Source organism: Pipistrellus kuhlii, unplaced genomic scaffold (assembly GCF_014108245.1).
Source record: "Pipistrellus kuhlii isolate mPipKuh1 unplaced genomic scaffold, mPipKuh1.p scaffold_m20_p_4, whole genome shotgun sequence".
In the NCBI taxonomy this organism is placed as follows: Eukaryota; Metazoa; Chordata; class Mammalia; order Chiroptera; family Vespertilionidae; genus Pipistrellus; species Pipistrellus kuhlii.
In genome coordinates this window covers 7,709,964-7,730,621 of record NW_023425540.1, presented here as the reverse complement: position 1 = coordinate 7,730,621, position 20,658 = coordinate 7,709,964, and the positions used below count along the sequence as shown (strand labels likewise).

The following is a 20,658-nucleotide window of genomic DNA, read 5'->3' as shown; positions in this document are numbered from 1 at the left end:
AGGTATATTAGGGGATGATGATTTGCATTATTAAACAAATGCTTACATTTAGATACATGTAAAATTTTAAATTTATGTCTTTCAAATCCACTAGAGAAACATTATTTGCCCAAAGAAATTTCTTTTCCATATATTAAAGGACCATATTATGAAAGGGAGCATTCATACATCTTTTTATGACTCAGTTAAAAACTCCTATTACTAATTAAACCAGTCAAACCACATTTGAGAAATAAGCCTTTATATATCCTCTAAATCAACCTGGAGGAACACTTCACCAAATGTGAAGGCAAGATGTCCTTTTTTCTTTCTTCTTTTTTTTTTATGTCCTATTTTTCAATAATGAGAGATGATGCTAATTCATCATATTTTAGGAGAATTTAAGTAAAAAAGCCCGCAAGTAGAGAATGACAATTTACAATTGTACTAACTCTGGCACATTGCCTGTATTCATTTGATATAAATATATGTATATGTTTATAAACATATAAATTTATGTACATGTAAATATATTAGATATGCCATAATACATGTTACATATAAAATAATAAAAAAAATAAACCTTCCTCCTTGTCTGTCTGGAATCAGACCTTTTGCTTAAAAGCTTTGAATTCAATTCAATCATCCCACTTTTTAAAAATGTGGAAGTTAAGCTCTACATGATTACATAAAGAAAAGCTTCCAGATTATGCTCTACTTGCCACAGATTACTCTTCCAAGCAAGGAGGAACTATTCTTGCTAGTTCAGAAATATTCAGACAATTTTTAAAAATAGGTGTGTACCCAGATTACAATGGAAATGGCTTTGAGAAGCCAGGAGGGACAGAATCTGTACAGAAGATCTGTGCTGCCATTTGTTCAAGGTGAAGATACTCACATTCTACTTTAAAAAAAAAAAAATACAAAAAGAACTCATGAAGTCATCTGAGAACAGCGCAGCGTGTTTTGGGCATAGCACAAAGAGCCTGATTTTTCCAGGAGGCTTAGTCACACGGAGGGAGTACAGGCTGCAAACCTGGGTCTTTCCCTCTGGAGGAGCACAGTCAGAGCAGCCAAGAGCCAGTCATCTGACCAGGACCGGGCTGCCAAGGATAGTTTCCATGTCACGAGCTCTCTCTTGGGAAGGGCGAGTGGAGAGCGGACCCAGTTGGGATCATCAGCTTGGTCCCACTCTGTGCTGCGCCACATCCCTTACATGCTGTGGGAGGCCTCGCAAGGGGACTTTAGTTCGAATACCCGGATTTCCCTTCTAGCCAACTTCTGTTGAAAATATAGGACATTACTAGGTTAACTTCTTCTTATGTAATTAGTCTATCTTGGCATTCTGCTCCCTTAAATTAGATTGGCGGGGGGGTTTAGGAGGGGGGAGGGTGGGAGAGATCCGAATTAAAAGAATACTGGGAAAGGGAAGTGCTTTGATGGACACTTTAAGCTGGACTGTGCTTGGCCACTGCCTCAGTTTACCTGCTAAGGACGCTAAGGTCGCATTGAATGATCTTATTTGCTTTGCTTTGGTTCAAAACGGACAGCCACATTCCCAGGACTTGGTCCCCTTAAATAGAACATTCTCTGCGTTTCCTCTCTGTCCTCCCACTCTGAGTGCACACACAGAGGGCCCTGCAGAAACCAGACCGGCTCCTGTCCTCAAGGCGCCAGCGGAAAGGGGAAGCCAGGAGAGAAGCAAGTGCCAGGCCCGGTCACCACCGCCCCTGAGGACTCTTAGCAAGACGCCTCGCATTTGCTCACTGAGTGTTTAGAACGGAGCGGAAGCTTTGCATGAATTACTTCCCGTAAATCTTAATGCCAGTACTGAGAATAATAAGCAATCCGAACTCGGCTTAGAAAAGTTAGAGATCAGAGGAATCCACACCTGTAGGTTTGCATCTGCTGAGTAATCCCTGGGCTTTCTGGGACTCCAGGTTGGAAGATTCTGGAAAAAAGGAATCCACACCTGTAGGTTTGCATCTGCTGAGTAATCCCTGGGCTTTCTGGGACTCCAGGTTGGAAGATTCTGGAAAAAATAAATAAATAAACACAGACGTGGATGATGGGGCAGGGTGGGGAGATGTGCCAAAGGCCCAGTCCTACTCTTGTCCCCCTCGCCCAGGCCCGCCTGGTCGCACCGCACGGCAGAGGCTCTGGCCAGGTCCTCGGAGCACACTGGCTGCACAGACCAGGGCCGGTGCGGGGAGAGGGAATGAGAAACGGAGGACTGGAGGACGCTGCACAGACGGGGGAGGGCAAGCAGGGGGGCAGGGGGAGGAGGGCAAGCAGCGGGGGATGAGCCAGGCACTGACTGGGAAAAGCAGCAAGTGACCGTCCTGCGCCGCCCTTAACCCTGACCTTGGGAAAGCGGACACCGTGCCCCCCTCCAGGCTACACGGTGCACCGGGGGCTGGGGTGGCGGAGCGCCCGCCAACGAGCTGCTCACCCGGAAAAGCGCGCCGGGCCCTCCCGCCGCCCGGGGGGCGAGGCCGCCGCGGGAGGACCCGGACGTCAGTGACGCGCGGCCGAGCCTCCAGCCCGCCCCCCGCCGCTCCCGCCTTCCTCCGGCTCCAGCCCCAGCCCCGGCCTCCGGCTCCAGCCCCGGCTCCGGCCTCCAGCTCCAGCCCCGGCTCCAGCTCCAGCTCCAGCCCCGGCCCCCGGCCGCGCCGCCGCCGCCTCCCGCCGCTCAGCATGGCCCCCCTCCGCCTCCTCCGCGCCTGCCCGCGGCTCTGCGCCCCGGCGCGCCGCTCCTGGGGCCCCCGGTCCAAGGTAGAGCTGCCCCCCGCGGGCACCCGCCTGCCCAGCCCGGGCTGGCACCGGGCGCCGTGCCCGGGCCCCGGGATGGGCCGGCGCCTCCCCCTCGCTGCTCCCCCGGCCCCGCGGCCGATCGGTCCCCGGGCGCCCCCCGAGGGCGCGGGAGGCGGGAACGGGGAGCCGGCGCGCACCTCTGCCCCCGGCATCCGCCCAGTGGGGTCCGGCCGCGGCGGCGGGGAGGGGTGCGCCCTGCACCGGGGATCTGGGGGCCCGGGGCCCAGGGCCCACTTGGCCCCGGCTCGCTCGGGCGACTCCCGGCCAAGGGGCGGGTGCTGGGCGCGGCGGGGAGCCCACCGAGCCCGCCCGCACCTCCCAGGCCGGCCGCGCCGCCCGCGCCGGGGAAGCGGAGCCGCGTGGAGCGTCTCCCTGCCGAGCGGGGAAGGCGCCGCCGTGGCCCCGCGCTCCTCCGCGGGGAGAGATTTCCGCCTTCAAAGCCCTTCGGCATCCTCGTTCCGCCTCGGGTGTCCCCGCTGTCGCCTCCGGTGTGTTCGGGCCCCGAGCTCCGTCCCCGCGGGGAAGCCCCCGCCCGGGTGGGTGACTCCCGTCTGGAGTCCGGAGAGGCGGGAACCGGGCTGAGCGCTGGGTCCCGGGGCGGCTTCCTTCGCTATCTGGTAACCATGGGAACCGCTTTCTAGGAAGGCCAAGGAGAAGTGAGGTTTTTACTTTGTAGCCTGTGGAGTGAGGGCTCTGAGCTGGAAAGCGCGCTTTGCGCACTGAGAAGTCCCGCCCGGCCCTCGCCTCCTCTATCCTTCTCGCTTCCAGTATCCCAGAGCAGTGACTGCAGAGGGCGCTTAGCTAGATGCTGGGGATGATACAGGTCTGGAACGTTCTACCCACTGGATTCTCCTTGGGAAGCATTTTGGTCAGTGTGGATAGTTTCCGCTGTGTGAGGCATCTTCAAAGGGGACTCGTTGTTCAAAGGGGACTGACCTTCAGCCAGAGGGCTGGTGCGCTTTTTGGGTTTTTCCCTGAAAGTTCTTCCAAATGGAGAGCATTTTCATTAAGTTCTGGAGAACTGAGTGGCAGGAAAAAGGAGAAATTTAGGGGCAAGAAATATGGCAGAAGTGGTTAGAGAGGAAAAAGATTCTAGATTGGGAAGTCATGTGATAACGTTTAGGTTCAGCAGTGGAATCAAATCTCAAAGGTCAAGTGTAAAAAGGTCTGTGATGTAGAGGGCAAGAATGCAAACCTCTATAGGGAGATGCCTTGGGCCAAGGTCAATCACATTCCCCTCTCGAGGCAATTACTTATCTACCTAAGTGTAACTTACTCATTTTCTCACCTTTAGGTCTATCATTAAACCATGCCCACGCCCAGGAACCTCTGCTTAGGCCGGGGTTTTGCAGTATGTCATTGACAGTTGCTATGGAGATTCAGACTCCCAAGGTCCCTTTGAGTATCATGTTCTGACAACACCCGCTTCCCAGTGTTCCTCCCTCGCCTGGCACTTAGGAAGTGCCCGTTCTGCTTAAATCCTTGCCTCCGACTTCAGTTAAATTGTTACACGTTTACTTGCATAACTTCAGATGTGTGCATCGGCTTACCCGGATGCAAGTTTCTTTTTGGCAAGGAACTTTCCATGGATGCTTTATTCCCCTCCGCTTCCTGGAGCAGCAGGCGGGAAGCATCACTTGGGCTGCGCTCCTTTCGAGTGCCGGGCCTCGCCCCTGCATTGGAGGAGAGCACGGGTGTCCCCTTGAAGGCCAGGGTGCCCTGCTGGGAGAATTGCCTGGTGTTCGTGTCCCCCTGTGCGCGCATGCCTTGTGATGTATTCGTGTCGTAAGTGCGAACTCGGTGGTGTCTTGGGCACACTGGTGTTGTGCTGGACACTTGAGAGGAAGGAGAGCTTGCCACCCCATGTATGCCTTTTTGGGATATTGATTATTTGAAGCTGGCTATTTTTAAGCAAGGACTCAGGAAAAACCTTTGGCCTCCCGGCTAACTGGACCTGCTCCCGGAAGGGAGACATCAGACACAGCTATAATGTGAGCCAGTGTGTGATAGACAGGGACGTGGCCAGGCCTGTTTGGTCAATGTCCTCTGTGGGTCTCACTGTTTAAAGATGGCCCAGCAAACATTTACTTACCAAATATATGCTTTTCCACCTCCACGTGAATTGCCTTCTTGCCCCTAAATTTCTCTTTTTCCTGCCACTCAGTACTTCAGTACTTAATGAAAATGCACTCCATTTGGAAGACCTGAAAGGTAAAAACCCAAAAAGCACACTGCTTTTTCATTTTACAATACACTTTATCTTAATGATATGGAACTAAACACCCAGCTATTTACCTTGGCACCTTCCAGTTAAATAAGTCGGGAGGACATAGGAACATTGATACTGCCCTCTTCACTATCAGAGTTTGATTAACAGAGGCAGGGAAGAGAGGCCACATGGAGAGGTGAGGAGAGGCCTGTTAGAAGGACAGGCAGGAACACGCAGGAATACACACGCCCACAGACCTTCAAGGATGAGGATGGCCCTCGCCAAAGGAGGAGCCGATGTGTGCTGACATGCTTTAGCTGTGCAGGGGAGGGAAAATAATTCTCCTCCTACCCTTTTAGGTTCTTTTGACTGCTCTGATCATCAAATTGACACGAGACAGGAAAAAATGATCAGATTTATCACGTACATATGGGGGTTCCACTAGAATATGGGGTCCAAGGAAAAATTGGGCAGCTGAGTTCTTTTGACTGCTCTGATCATCAAATGGCAGAAGTGATTAGAGAGAAAAAAGATTCTGGATTGGGAAGTTATGTGATAACATTTAAGTTCAACAGTGGAATCAAACCTCCAAGGTCAAGTGTAAAAAGGTCATGTGATGTAGAGGGCAAAAACACGAGTTTTGAAAATTTGTAGACAAAAGTTATGATAAAGAGAAATGGATTAAATATAAAAAGGTTGTCCTGTAAGGGTTTTGATTACTTCTTACACTTCAGTACTGAGTCATTATTATTTTGCTCCCCCAATAGTATCAGCAGAAATAGTGGTAATAGCATGGAAATTTGTCGAAGGTAAGAGAGTGGAAAAACAAAACAACATACATTATGGGAACGTAAAGAAGGACTTGGGGATGGGGAGGATTATCTCACAATAAATAGATGTCAAAGCTGAACAGCTTATTCTTCATTCTTTTAGGTAACTTATGCACACTCAAAGGTTCTTTGTCTATTTAGCAGATAGCGCTTGGGTCCTTTCATATCATTGCTTTGGTATTAAAAATATATTAGAAGGTAGAGGTCAATATGAGAACAGCTCAGAGCTAAGGGGAAAGATAGGTAGATATTATTAGAGGCCTCCTCCCCCCGCCTAATCTTAGAAGGTGCTGGCAGTTCTGCCTTGACTCAGAGATGGGGAGTGTGGCCCGTTATGCCACACCATTGGTCTCTCAACCATCAGGTATCAAATGTCAGCATAACATGGACAATAAATGACAACAAATGCTGTCAAATGAATGTATGAAAAATGAAGGGAAAAAAAAAAAAAAGCAGCCCACAAATTTGAGTGCCTGTAGAGTCGTCATTGTCCTGAGCTCTCCTCACAGTCCTTGGAAACAGGAGTCACTTTTACTGCTTTTAAACTCTTGGTTATCAGGATAAATGTGAAACTCTTGGGTCTTTTCTAAAATACTTTCCAGGGCCCAGCCGGTGTGGACTCACAGAGGTTGAGCTTTGACCTATGAGCCAGGAGGTCCTGGTTCGATCCCCACCGGGTCAGGGCACATGCCTGGGTTGTGGATTTGATCCCCAGGAATGACAGTTCTGGGTTGTGGGCTTGATCCCCAGAGGCAGCTGATCAATGATTATCTCTCATACTTGATGTTTATCTCTCTTTTCCTTCCTCTCTGAAATAATTTAAAAAAAAAAAGATAAAAAATTAAAATAAAATACTTCTGGGGATCTTTCTGGGGGTGTGGGCCCAGCTCCTCGGTGATTTCTGTCTGGCATGAAGACATGATTATCCGCTGGAAGAAGGGACCAGAGGCCCTGTCCAGTCTGTGCTGCGTGCATCTGAAGTGCTCTCTGGGCCTCAGAAGACTTGAGTTTTCTTCTGACTTCCTCTCCACAGGACTCGTGTTTCTGCCCTGGATAAATAGTTCAGGGCGATGTCACCCCCTGCAGACATGTCTTTCATCTCCTTCCTCCCAGCTGCTAAGGCCAGACTCCTCACTGGAGATTGTCAGCAGACTTCTCTGTGAGAAAGCAGGACACTCAGAAAGGTTTGTTTGCATAAAGAGTGAAATAGAAGTAGAAGATGATCAGGGACTTGGAAAGACCACGCACAGAGCATTGTGGTGGTGGAAGGACCTTGTGTGAGAAGACACAAACCTGGGGCCTGGGCCTGCTTCACAAGTGCTGGGCACGTGGCAAGATCTTCCTGAGTTTCGGAAGCATGACCCGCAAGACGAGTTGGTTGGATTACATATCTATGTATTTTTCTCTCATTTCTAGGAGATACCCTCAACTCTTTTGTGCTCTGTTCACCTATTTATTCAGGCTCCAAAGTTTTAATTTCCAAGATTAAAATATATATTTGTGTATGTGTGTGTTTAAAACAGAATAAAAAAATTCCTTGCTACTTGAAGATAAGGAAGATAAGAAAGCCCCTTCCTTTCTGTCTCTGCCTCTACTTGCTCCCCGAGTTGGGTGATGTGCCAGCTCTACCTCATGCCCTACCTGACCTTGACCACGGTTGAAATTTAAAGGGACAAAAGTCATCTGTGTGACCTCTACCTCTGCAAATCTCATTTGACTTTCAGTATAGTTCTCTTAAATAGGCTTTTGTACAATTGACACTTCTTCTAAAAGGAGTTTTTAGAGGATGAAGAGAATGCTTTTTATGCTGTTTCCTTACCCCACCAGGATGTCTGTCTGGGAGGCTGATTGGCAGTGGACTTGTTAAGGTGACCACATGTCAGGAGTCAGGTGTCATTTTCTCTCCTTCCTCTTTTTAGGTTGAGTATATGATGAGACTGAAGGAGATCTTTTATATAGATCTAAGAAGAGATGTTGAGTATGAGTGATAGCTTGCAACATATGGGCTTCCCAACTTTTCCTGTCCCTATTGTGGATGAAGTTTAGAGACAGAAACAGTTTAAAATGGATTTTGAAAGCTGACGAGGTGATAGTAATTCTAGCCATGCCTCCCTTGCAGGTAATCATTTGCTGCTTTTTAACAGCATCTGGCACTCCAAGCCCCAGAGGGGGAGGAGTCATTTTGTGTGCTGTTCTTTACCTGTTCCTTTAGGTGAAAATATCCTCAAGTGAGGATTAATGTTACCCAACATTGTTGGACCAGATGGTATTGGTCATGCTGTACTTCCCTGAGAACGGCAATCATGTCTTAATCCTGACTAGGTTGCAGTCAATGCCACAGTAGTTGGCCTGCAGTAGGCTCTCAGCAAGTATTTGTGGGTTGAATGGAGGGTTAGGTTACTATTAGAAATCAGTGCTTGATGATGCCATTATTGGGAATTTGAGTGCTACTATCTGGGCCATCTATTTTTTGTGTGGCCACACATATCACAGCATTGTCCCTTGTATAATAGAAGACATGGATCCTGAGGGGACTCTGATGATAATCTGGATAGAGTATGTCTAGTCCACTCCTTTTTATTTACCAGTATTTATTTTAATTTTTAATTTTTATTGATTTCAGGGAGAGGAAGAGAGAGAGGGAGAGAGAGAGAAAACATCAATAATGAGAATCATTAATGGGCTGCCTTCTGCACACCCCCAACTGGGGATGGAGCCTGCAACTTCAGCAGGTGCCCTTGACTGGAATTGAACCTGGACCCTTCAGTCCACAGGCCAGTGTTCTATCCACTGAGCAAAACCGGCTAGGGCTTCATTCCACTCTTAAGATGAGCTACTTACAGCCCCACTCTTTTAAAGAGGCCATAGTGAAACTGTTCTTGCATATATAAAAATTGAATAAATTGCTATGCATGTAAAGTGAAGACATAGCTCCAAATGGCAATTCACTTCAAACGTTCTTTAATGTTTTAGGGAGGTGTTTGCTATTTTTCAACCAGCACGTGTCGCCATACCAAGTTTTACAAAGATCCCGTGGAAGCTGTAAAAGATATCCCTGATGGTGCAAAGATCCTGGTTGGTGGTGAGTAATAGTGTTTTTTCCTGTTGATGGTGACACCCTGACTGTATAGGGTCATGTGATCAAGTGGGACAGTAGACCATACGCAGTTAAGTGCAAGAAGAATGATGTGTAGTCGTATGATCACATCATGCTTGGCTTTATACTCATGAATTGAGGGCCGGACAGTGATGCCTGGTGCTGTGAATTGGTGTCAAACACTTGGGAACAGCTTCATGTCTATTTATTGAGTTGTTGGGATACTGTGCATTTTGCTTAGTAGGTCTCATATGTGCTTAGAGAGTGTCTTTTTTTTTTTATTATTAAAAGAGAATAACACACATTTCTCTGAAACAACCTTCCTCTCTTCACAAACGGTTGACCTTTTTGGCTTCTTTCAGGTTTTGGGCTGTGTGGCATTCCAGAGAACCTCATCGGAGCTTTGCTGAAGACCGGGGTCAAAGGGCTCACCGCAGTCAGCAACAATGCAGGGTGAGCGCACGTTTAAGACCATTGATGTGAAGGGAATGACAGTTCTCCATGATATTTACACAGAGAGTCTGTCAGCGAAATTAAAGTTTTCCCATTTAAATGAGCAATAGGCTCCCACATCAAAAGATAGTGTTTAGCCCTAGCTGGTTTGGCTCAGTGGGTAGAGTATTGGTCTGTGGACTGACAGGTCCTAGGTTTGACTCCAATCAAGGGCACATACCTCAGCTGTAGGCTCCTCCCCAGCCTGGGCCCTGGGCTTGAGCTTGTGCAGGAGGCTATCAATCAAAGTGTCTCTTCTACTCTCTCTAAAAATCAATGGAAAAATATCCTCAGGTGAGGATTAAAATAATAATAATAAATAAAGTAAAAAAAAAAAGATAGTGTTTAATAAGCTCAGGAGTCATGGTTCCATCTATTCAAATACTTTTGGTGTCATACTTTTTTTGTTGTTGTTGTCAATCCTCACCCGAGGATATTTTTCCATTGATTTTTAGAGAGAGTGGAAGGGAAGGGGAGAGACAGAGAGAAACACTAATGTGAGAGAGACACATTGATTGAGTGCCTCCCACATGTACTCAACTGTGGCCAAGAATTGAACCTGAGACCCTTCAGTCCGAAGGCCAATGCTCTATCCACTGAGCGAAACTGGCTAGGACAGCACCATACCTCTTAATCATAAGTAAAGGAGATTTACATAATTTTTGTATCTTAATCTGATGTGCTCCTATTTTAATTTCAAACATACTGTAAAGTTGAAATATATATATTTTAAGTTGACTCTTGCATTTTAAAAATTAGAGATATTCCTTTATGTTGTATGTTATTATGTTGTATGAGATGTTCCTTTAGGTTGTATGTTATTGTATGTTGTATCAGGAAAGGTGGGTGTCAATTTGCAAACTGTGTTAAGTCTTTCCATTGGATTATGCCACTGCTCTAGATGATATGTAAGGAATAAATATCATTAACCATTAAAAAGGTTGCTGGTCTTGGTGGAAGAAGGAGTGTATGCAGCCAGCACTTAAGACAGTACGATCGCATATCAAAACTGTCCACCCTAAGCCATAACATTTTAATAATGAATGACATGCACTTAAGGTATATTTAGTTATAAAGGAAAAAAGTTATTTTTATACAAAATGACAAATCATCAGCTCTCTGTCCATCATGAAAGACTAAAGATCTTAAACAATTTTTTAAAATTAACTAAGTCTGCAGTTTAGCCTATTATCATAAAGGCAGCTTCGAGCAAATAGCACAGGTTATTTAGGATACAAAACTGGTCCTACATTTGTGCTCCTTTTTCCCTTGCTGAGTTTCTTTATGCCATTGTTTTCATCTAGAAGGTTCTCCTTCCTTTTCTCTGTGTATCCACATCTTCCCCATTTTTCAGAATTGGATTTAAGTTACATATCTTCAAAGAAGCCCTATGCAAGTATAAAACTTCTCTTGCCCCTTTCTGAATTCCTTTGGAAACGCTTAGCCTTTCTTTGTATCCTCAATTGTATTTATCCTCTCCGATACACATTGATCCTGTTACTCAGAGCGGTTTTCTGTCCCTACTGTGTGCTCAGAGTCATTGAATGTCAGAGTGGGGCAGGGTTGTAGAGCTCAACTGTTCAGTTCCCTCATGTACAAAGGGAACTCCTCGGTAAATAGGGAAGTAATATTCCCGGTAAATTGATATTTCTTAAGCACATCCAGTGCCCTTTGAGCTGACTTTGTATTTCTTAAACATACTTTTGGTGACCAGTACTTTGTGGGTTTTCCAGACAGCTCAGTGCTTACAAGGTTGGTGTAATATGTGAATTCTTTTAAAATATATTTTTATTGATTTCAGAGAGGAAGGGAGGGGGGGGAACAGAAACATTAATGATGAGGGGAAATCATTGATCTGCTGCCTCCTGCTCGCCCTCTACTGGGATCGAGCCCACAAAATGGGCATGTACCCTGACTAGGTATCGAAACGTGACTCCACCACTGACCCACACCAGCCAGGGATGAGTTCTTGATGCACATACAGTACGTACTGATCACCTAATTCGTGGAACACGGAAGGCACTTCGCCGGCGCTCATGCTCCTGATTAGGGAGTGTAAACCCTTAGTCTGTAGCTGGGAGGGCTTTGGGCCTGAGGAAAGCTTAGCATTGCTCCAACGAGAGCCAGTGACATTGTTTGAAATATTGGGTAAATGGAGAGAACTTGGAATTAGAAGTAATCACCATTTTCCCATTTAGAAAAAGGCTCTTTTTATGGAAAGATCTGCCCAAATTGGAAATCTTTGCAAAGCGCAGGCCTCCTGATGATTTTTGTTTCATTTGTTTGTTTTTAAGGATCAGGAAGACCTGTTGCCCTGAGGCACCACTCACCTATTAGTCTAGATAAGATAAACCCTCTTTTGGGATCGGTTTGATGTGGATTGATTAGGAAGACTGGAAAGACTGACCATGTGCCTTCCATTGATTTTTGGAAGACTTTAACATAGGCATTGCAGGCCCCTGTGAACCCAAAGTTTCACAACCAACTGTATCAACCAATGATATCACAGCACCAAGGAAAGAATGCATGTGTCTTATTAGTCATGCCCTTTTCTTCATGACAAGGCTGTTTACCTGATTATTGTTCTTTTTTTTTTTTTTAATAATACATTTTATTGATTTTTTTTTACAGAGAGGAAGGGAGAAGGATAGAGAGCTAGAAACGTCGATGAGAGAAAAATATCAATCAGCTGCCTCTTGCACACCTCCTACTGGGGATGTGCCCTCAACCAAGGTACATGCCCTTGACTGGAAGCGAACCCGGGATCTTTCAGTCCACAGGCCTACGCTCTATCCACTGAGCCAAACTAGTTAGGGATGATTATTGTTTTTGAGAGGGGGGGACGTTAGACAAGTCCCAGACCAGCCCCACTTCCACGTGGGAGACGAACAAACAGTGCCTGGCGATAGCTGTGCCTGTGCTGGGAGGACAGTGCTGTCACCTGGGCAGAGCGCTGTCCTGGCTAGGGCGGGTGTTCTGTGAGGGCCTCTGCAGATAAGACGGCTGGCTCTGCACTGCTGACTTTGAACCAGGAGACCAACAGTGGCTCCTTTGCTTTCCCGGATCTTCTTTGTTGAGTCAGCTGTGTCTTTGGGGGGCTGAAGAGAGGTCTAGACCCCACTGGCTCATTGGAGGCATTCCCCTGGGGTGTGCCCTTGAACTTGTGTGCTTTGCTCACAGAAGATTTTATGTTTCTCATATAACTATGTCATCAATCAACCTTCTGTCTGAAGACAGCACTTTCTTTTCCTTTAATACTCTTGGGATGATCAGAGCAAGAATAACTTGTGTAATGAGACTTAAGGATGTCGAAAATTAGAGTAAACTAGGAGTAGTTTGGTAAATGATTGCAATGTCTTTCTTATTAGAGTTTCATTTTGACCAGAATAGCCAGTTCAATGAGATTTCAGAAAAGGAAAACCGGTTTCATAAATGTTTGCAGAACATGAATGTATCCCTTTAATTCATTCTTGGATTTGGACTCCTTTAATCACTCACATGCTGGGACCTGAATGTGCTGTGCTGGAGAGAAAAGGTCCATTCCCTCTGGGAAGGTATGCTGCTGGTTGCTAAGGGCAAGCAAGAATCATTCTGACAGTTCACCAAAATTAATCTTTACTACCAAGCTGCAAAATGCTTTAATGCACGTTTCTCTAGGAAAAGTAGCATGTTCCTCATTTGCAAAAGATCACGTGTGTCTCTCTTCTCTCTTATATTGTGAGGAGGAGGGGTCTTGACTTTTTCACTTTGTATCATAGGCAAGAAAGACACTTTTCTTGGCTGCCTAGCAGCGGGGTGGAGGCATGCACTCCAACTGTGCGCCCGGTGGGCGGTGGCCTGGCTGAGTATCTTGTGACCTGCTTAGTTGCTATGCCAGGTCCTCATCCAGAAACAAAGTAAAGAAAAAAAGAAACCGAAAAAACCAAAAAACCAATCCAACAAATACACACGGTTTCCAGAGCCAGAGTCAACAAATACGGAGAGGTCATCTCCATACGGGGCCAAGTTCAAGTGTGTAATGCATTGAAAAGCCAAACAGAGACCCATGGAGAAGTGGTTAGGAAAATCCCCAGGTCAATGAATGACTCAGTGTATTCTGGTTTAAGGTGTGGAGTTATGCGCTGGGAGAGAGTTCAGGTATTTAATGCTGCAGGAAGCAAGTGGGTTATTTTATCTTATGATGTAATTCAGACAGGGCTCCAGAGGGTGTCAGTGGGACGCTCATAATGGGTAACTGAGGAAAGCTTCCCAAAGGGACTGTGTTTAGGGGAATGGTCAGGACTTGGAAAGCAGCCCAAGTACTAGCAGCCTAGGTCCCAGCAGCCTGGATACCAGCAGCCTGGGTCCCAGCAGCCTGGGTGCCAACACCCTGGGTGCCAGCAGCCTGGATAAGCAGCAGAGCTCAGCAGCCCTGTGCCTGGTGGGAGGAGGGGAGGGAGCTGTTAGGACGTGGAACAAAGCTCTAGGGCACATGTGTCAAACACAAGGCCCGAGGGCCAAATCCGTCCTGCCAGGCCTTGCAATGTGGCCCGCACCGCACTGTCATCACTGCACTCCGCTGCGTTTCCATCACAATGACAGTTTATGACTGTTCAGTAAACCATTCGGCCCGCGATTTAGGCTGGATTTTAGATTTTGGCCCCTTCTCTGATTGAGTTCGACACCCCTACTCTAGGGAGAGGGCTATCCAGGGTTCTGCAGCTTCACCAGAGTGTGAGCCAGGGGAATACAGAACCTGACATCCTTCTCCTCCCACCCCATCCTCCTGATGGTCAGCCTCCCATCGCCTGGACCCCATCAGCAGTGGCTGACCCCAACCTGAAGCCAGAGGGCAGGGCCCAGGACTCAGTCCCCACAGGTCAGCCAGCCCTGGCTCAGGGCAGAATAGAAAATATCTGGTGTAAGGACTTGATGACTCTCATTTTTTTTTTTTTTAGAGAGGAGCCAGGGAGGAGGGGGAAGTGAAGCAAGCCAGCCGTTCATTTGTCAGCCATTAACAGTTGTTGCTCTAGTGCCCGCTGTGTATTGTGCATGCAGCCAGGTGCTGGGGGTGCAGCCTTGAACCTCACAGGACAAGTTCTCTGCCTTTGTGGACCTGACCTTCCAACAGACAGAGGCAGGCAATAGTAGTAAACAAAGCAAAATAAGGAAGTTTCCAGTGAGTGAGAAGGTTATAGTGCTCTGCAAAGAACAAGAGCAGGGGGATCGGGAGTATGAAGGTGGAGGGCAGGTTTTGGTATAAGATAGGTGATCCAGGCAGGACGCATGGAGGGGCAGCTGGCCAGATTTGTGAAGGACGGGGGATGGGGAGCATGTGTGAGCCATGCAGCGATCTGGGGGAGCAGTTCGGAGACACAGACAGGCCAGCGTGGGATCTAGGGCAGGATGTGAGTATAAGGAGGCCAGCAGAGGCAGGGCAGGAAGGACCTGGGAGGAGTGAGGTTGAGACAGGACTGGGCATCTCATCACACGGGGACTGGCCACCCCAGAGACCTTTGCTTGTTCTCTGAATAAGTGAATACCGTTGCAGGGGTTGAGCAGAGCATGACTTGACTAGACATTTTATTTTATGCCTGCATTTTTTGTCTGTAATCGGTGAGTAGAATCCTAGGGGCCAGGAGTAGCTGCTGGGTAGGTCACTGCCGTGTGCAGAGAAGCAGCAACAGTGTAGGCCACAGAGGGGGGAGAGAGACAGGCTCAGATGCTGCATAGATTTTGAAGGTAGAGTCAGGATGTCCCCAAAGTGTGTGGAAGTCAAAGATCACCCCTTAGTTTGTGCTGAAAATCTCTAAGGATGGGGTACTGCCATTATGTGAGATGGGGAAGGCTGCAGGTGGAGCTGAGTTTAAGGGAACAGAATTGTTATGTGAGGGCCTATTTAGGTGTTAATTAGGAGTAGTTTAAAAATAAACCAACAGCCCTGACCGGTTAGGCTCAGTGGATAGAGCATTAGCCTGCAGACTAAAGGGTCCCAGGTTGGATTCCGGTCAAGGGCATGTATGTACCTTGTTTGCAGGCACATCCCCAGTGGGGGGTATGCAGGAGGCAGCTGATGAATGTTTCTCTCTCATCGATGTTTCTCTCTATCCTTTCCCCTTCTTCTCTGTAAAAATCAATAAAATATATTAAAAAATAAACCAACCAAACAGCCTTATGTGTATGTGTGCCAAAGAACTAATTTTTCCAAGAGACACCTACTCTTTAGTGTTTGGGCTCCCTCTAGTGGACAAGCATATTATTAATCTTAAGGGAATTCTCCCCATATGGCAAAAGTACACTTGAAAACACTTGTTATTTAGGCTCTCGTTTTCTTTTAAAACAAGTGAGAATAAATCATGCGGCTGTTTGTTACGCCCATGAGGGGCGTGGGGGAGAATGTTATTGGATTCTGTATTGGAAGGCTGGGACTATGACACACGTTAGAAGAAGGTTGGCAGTTTCCTGTCTCCTGGATTATTTTGAAGTATTCAGCTGTCAGAACTGCCTGGGGGAGGTTAGGAGCTTGGAAGGGATACATTTTGAAAACGAGGAAATTGTCACTGAGCAGAACCGCCACTTGTGTATGTGAGGATGGAGAATGGAGTGAAGATGTCAGTGGTTTGTCATACGGGTACCATACCTATCTACTTACCTCCTTTCAAACAAGTGGATGCCACTAATGACCGATCATCAGACCTGTGCCCTTCCACTGGTCCCCATGCCAGGCCAGGATTCTGGAGCGGGTCTTCACCATTCACTCTGTATCTGTGATACGAGGAAAATACTCATCGTTGGTTATATAATTGAGTCCATATTTCAAGAGCCTGAAGTTCTGTCTTTTAAATATGAGAATGCTCCTGACCCTGTTCTTGGACAGAAAGATTTTCTCCATCTGAGCCTTCCTTTGGGGCCAGTGCAGGTTAGGGATAGTGGCATTGTATTTATGCTGGGTCTGAAGCATAGGGCAGGGACCAGTCCATCTCTTGCTCATCTTCTGACCAGGATCACTTTGGGGTAATGTAAAGAATGGGAGGGGTGGGGTTGGACAGTAGGATTGATGTGGGTTTGAGGACTGGCTAGTGTCACTACCTGAGATCTTGGGGGGAAAAAATCACTTAACAGTTTGGGGCTTCAGTTTCCTCAAATGTAAAATAAGGAAAGAATAGCCACCTGGCAGGGCTCTTTGGGTGGTGGGCGGCTGAGAGAGAAGGTGGGTTCAGTGCCTCGTAGATAGGATTCCTTTAAATTAATGCGATTTCATGCTTTTCAATGTAAACGACATTAGTGCTCGATCAGATGGCCCTTTAGTTGTAAGCTGCTTGTATTTTCCTTCCAGGGTTGACAACTTTGGCCTGGGCCTTTTGCTCCGAAGCAAGCAGATAAAGCGCATGATCTCTTCGTACGTGGGAGAAAATGCAGAATTTGAGCGACAGTACTTATCTGGTGAATTAGAGGTAGAGCTGACACCTCAGGTAAGAAGATTCCCTGCTTTTCTTTTACAATACTAACTTGTTTTACAATGTATCTTTTTCTTCCTAGAAATGTCTTTATGCAAGACGGGTAAGGCAGAGAGAATGATATTTTGTAGGTCCCCACCTATTGATTGCTGGAATTGAATGTTTTCTGTTTCTGTGCAACAGAAAAAGGAGGAATTTCTGATGAAAATCTCTAGGCAACAGGATAAATGTTCAAGTTTGGCATTAGAATGTGAATTATACCGGAAGCATGCAAAAGGACTTGCTAAAATGTTTGAGGATTGTCATAAAGGTCAACTCATATGGATCTTTACCTTATAGGCTGAGATACCTTAGCCTTCATTATTTTGGAGCTATTGAAAATTAGCCTTGTATATCTTTTGCATTCCTCCTTATTTTATCAGAGGGCAGTTACCTTGGTGTCACTGGGAGGAATGACCTCCAGGCCAATTGGCTGTGAGGACCAGCTGTGACTTCAGTGGGAGAGCTGCTATGTAGGACTTGCTTCAGGGGGATTTGAGGCTCACTGAGTCTGCCCCTTGAGTATGTTGCTTATGGATGTGTAGAATTGTAATCTGGTATGGTCCAACACTGACCACTGGGTGCTCTGGCTCTTGGGTCTCCAGGGAGGAGAAAAGTCAGCTACTTCCTGGAGCCACTCAGCAGGAGCTACAGAGAGATCTGCATATACCTGCTCTTTGTATCAGATTTGGAAGTGCCCACATGAGGCCCAGACGTGAAGCAAGGCAGGCTGATGCTGTGCCAAGGCTTGGGCCTTTTATTGATAGGTTTGGGGCTCTCTGACCCAGCTGCAGCTTGTTTGAGAGATTTTAGCATGAGCAAAGACAAATCATTCAAGTGCAACAACTGCTGCAACAGCTTGGGTGGGGTTGTAAATTGGATGAGGCGAAGTCTCAGGGAATCAACAAGGTGGAACAAACAGAAGCTGACAGTCAGCCCTGTGACCAGGGAAGTCCCAGCATAGAAACATTGATATCTGTAACACCTCTCTCTGGAAAAAAGCCCCCCCCCCCCGCCGAGTTCCTGCCTCAGTGTCAGACAATCCAGTTCCTCCTCATATGTGTCTGTGTTCCTCAGTGCCTCACCCTGGCACTGGAACTCAGAAGAAGCAAGACTCCAGTTTGTGGTGCTGGTCTTTTAGGAGGAGCAGTTGGGTCTCCAGCAGCCTTTGTGTCACTGAGCCCCAATTCACACTGGTTTTTACAGCCCGTAGTTCTTACTGCTTGTAGGGATTTCTTTTTCCCAGCTCTGGGACCCTGGGATGGGGGTCTGGTATGGAGCTGGGACTCCTTGCTCCTCCTGGTGGCCTCCGCAGAGACAATCTCTCTCCCGATTAAAAAAGTGGCACACGCAGGTACCCTACCAGCCTGTTCCATGCTTCCCCACCTCCTACCAGTCTCAGTGCTTTCTTCCTTACTTTTCTAGTTGTAGGGCTTCCATTCAGGCAGCTTTCTAGATGGTTCTAGATGATGGTTGTTCTGTATTTTAGTTGTAATTTTAATGTGGTTGTGGGAGGCGGTGAGTACAGGTATTAGCCTACTCTATCATCTTGGTCTGAAGTTTCCTTAATATTTATTTTCCATTCTTTCTTTAAGCTGAAGAGGTCAGGGTCTCCTTCCTCAATGTAGTGGCAACTTGTTTGGTGGCCTGAGAGTTAGGAGGGAGTGTCAATGAAGTGTTGGGGATCAGGGCTCCCTCAGGGGTGGATGTGGGGCTTCGTGGATCCTGCAGAAGTCCTGCCTGCAGAAACTTTCTATTTTCAAGCTCTTGCCCAGTGGGACACGGAAGGAGTGAAGAATTCAGGGTGGGTGGACATAAAACACATTCTAAACTAGGGCTGGCTTGAGGATTGAATTTTTGTGCACATTGGTAACTTAAATTACTCGGAACACAGAGTAGAGTCATCTCAGTCCTTTGGATAGGGTAGAAAAGAGTCTTATCTGTAAATGTTTTCAGTGAAGTCCCAAGGCGCTCCCCCCTCCCCCCGAATAGGCTACGTGCTTGATTGCCTCAGTGTATCAAATGCTAGTCATTAGTCCCTTCTTTGAGGTTAGGCCCCAGTTAAAGTAGAACATTGGTTTCAGGTTGGGACAACATTAACACCCTGCCATTAATACCTAACCTCATTCTTACTACTGATTAGCCATTTAGCTGTCCAGCGTGACCAGGATGTAGCTGGACCGTAACCACAGCCCTCAGTGGGTGGAGAGATTGTTGGAATGTGCTGCTGGAGGTTATTGCCCTCTGGCATACTCGGTGGGAAGGCAGTTGGAGGTGGGAGGGAACTGGGAAATCAGGTTTGACATCACTGGTACCCACCAGAGGGATGAAGGTGACCAATGGAAGGTACAAAGAAACTTTGTCTATAGCTGTTTCTCCTCTGAAACAAAATTTGAAGGACTCTTGGCTTTTAAAAACCAGTTTACAGAATAAGACCTGAAGCAGGGAGGCATGGAACACACTGACATACCTCGATGTGGGGATGGGGGGATAAGAAGAGAGAAACCAAAGAACTTATATACTTACAGGAGTAGCCCATGGACACGGGCAATAGCATAGTGAAAACATGTGGGGGAGGGGTAAGGAGGTGGGAGGAAAGAGTAAAGTGTGGAAAAGGCATGATATCTGTAATACTATCAATAATAAAAAGTATATTAAAAAATAAAATTAAAAACTAATTTACCTATATGTTGTACTTTGGATAATTCCTTAATTAGATAATATTGTAGGTCAATACTTAATGAGAATGGTTTAGAATAAATTCTAGATAAATTTGATCATTTTATATTATTCTACAATAATTATTTATCATTACTGGTGATAAGATTCAGGCCATGCCTACATATAGCACACAGCAAAACCCAGAATTTGTTTTTGTGTTTTTTAATATATATATATAGTTGTTACATGTGTCATATTTGAAAACTCATTTAAAAAGAGTACAAATAGACTGATGCTGGACATGTTGTCAAGAAGCCAGCAGGCAACATGGAAGCCTAAAGCGTGATTATGCAAATAAGCAGTTAACATGCTGTAGATTAAGAATAGAGAGGCTGCCCTAGCTGGTGTGGCTCAGTTGGTTGGGTATTATCCTGTGCACTGAAAGGTTGCCATTTGATTCCCTTATTGGACACATGCCTGGGTAGCAGGTTCAGTCCCCAACTGGGGAGTGTATAGGAGGCAACCCACTGATGTTGCTCTCACATTGATGTTTTGCTCTCTTCCTCTCCCCTCCTTACTCTCTAAAAATCAATGAAAAAAACACAAAAAGAAAAAAATAGAATAGAAAGGTTGTTATCAAGAGAAGCAGTAATTGTTTTAAATTAATCTCCTAGCATACGTTGTTAGTGAAATACACCAATTTACTATGCTAGGTACCGCTTGGAATGGGAATCCTTTAGAGCAGTGTTTCCCAAACTTTTGACATATGTGTACCCCTTCTATAATTTTCGTAACGCTCAGTACCCCTCGTGAAAAAAAGAAAAGAAAAAAAAATGGATGGCCAAAACCAGTTTGGCTCAGTGGATAGAGCTTCAGCCTGTGGACTGAAAGGTCCCAGGTTCGATTCCGGTCAAGGGCATGTACCTTGGTTGTGGGCACATCCCCAGTGGGAGGTGTGCAGGAGGCAGCTGATTGATGTTTCTCTCTCATCGATGTTTCTAGCTCTCTATCTCTCTTCCTTCCTTTCTGTGAAAAATCAATAAATAAAAAAAAATGGATGTATTAGGCACAGCTAAGCACGGTGCAGTGCATATCCCCACC

At 46.5% G+C, this 20,658-nt stretch overlaps 1 protein-coding gene across 3 annotated transcripts in view; it reads left to right on the top strand.

Moving 5' to 3' along the window:
- The first annotated feature begins 2,609 nt into the window (after nt 1-2,609).
- Nucleotides 2,610-20,658, top strand: part of OXCT1 (3-oxoacid CoA-transferase 1) — a 107,109-nt gene continuing 89,060 nt past the window's right edge. For all 3 annotated transcript variants that reach the window (XM_036409791.2, XM_036409790.2, XM_036409792.2), the window contains exons 1-4: nt 2,610-2,754; nt 8,806-8,914; nt 9,292-9,382; nt 16,737-16,872. In XM_036409791.2, the coding sequence (XP_036265684.1) occupies nt 2,677-2,754; nt 8,806-8,914; nt 9,292-9,382; nt 16,737-16,872 (414 nt within the window). In that variant the 5' untranslated portion in view covers nt 2,610-2,676. The remainder of the gene's footprint in view (nt 2,755-8,805; nt 8,915-9,291; nt 9,383-16,736; nt 16,873-20,658) is intronic.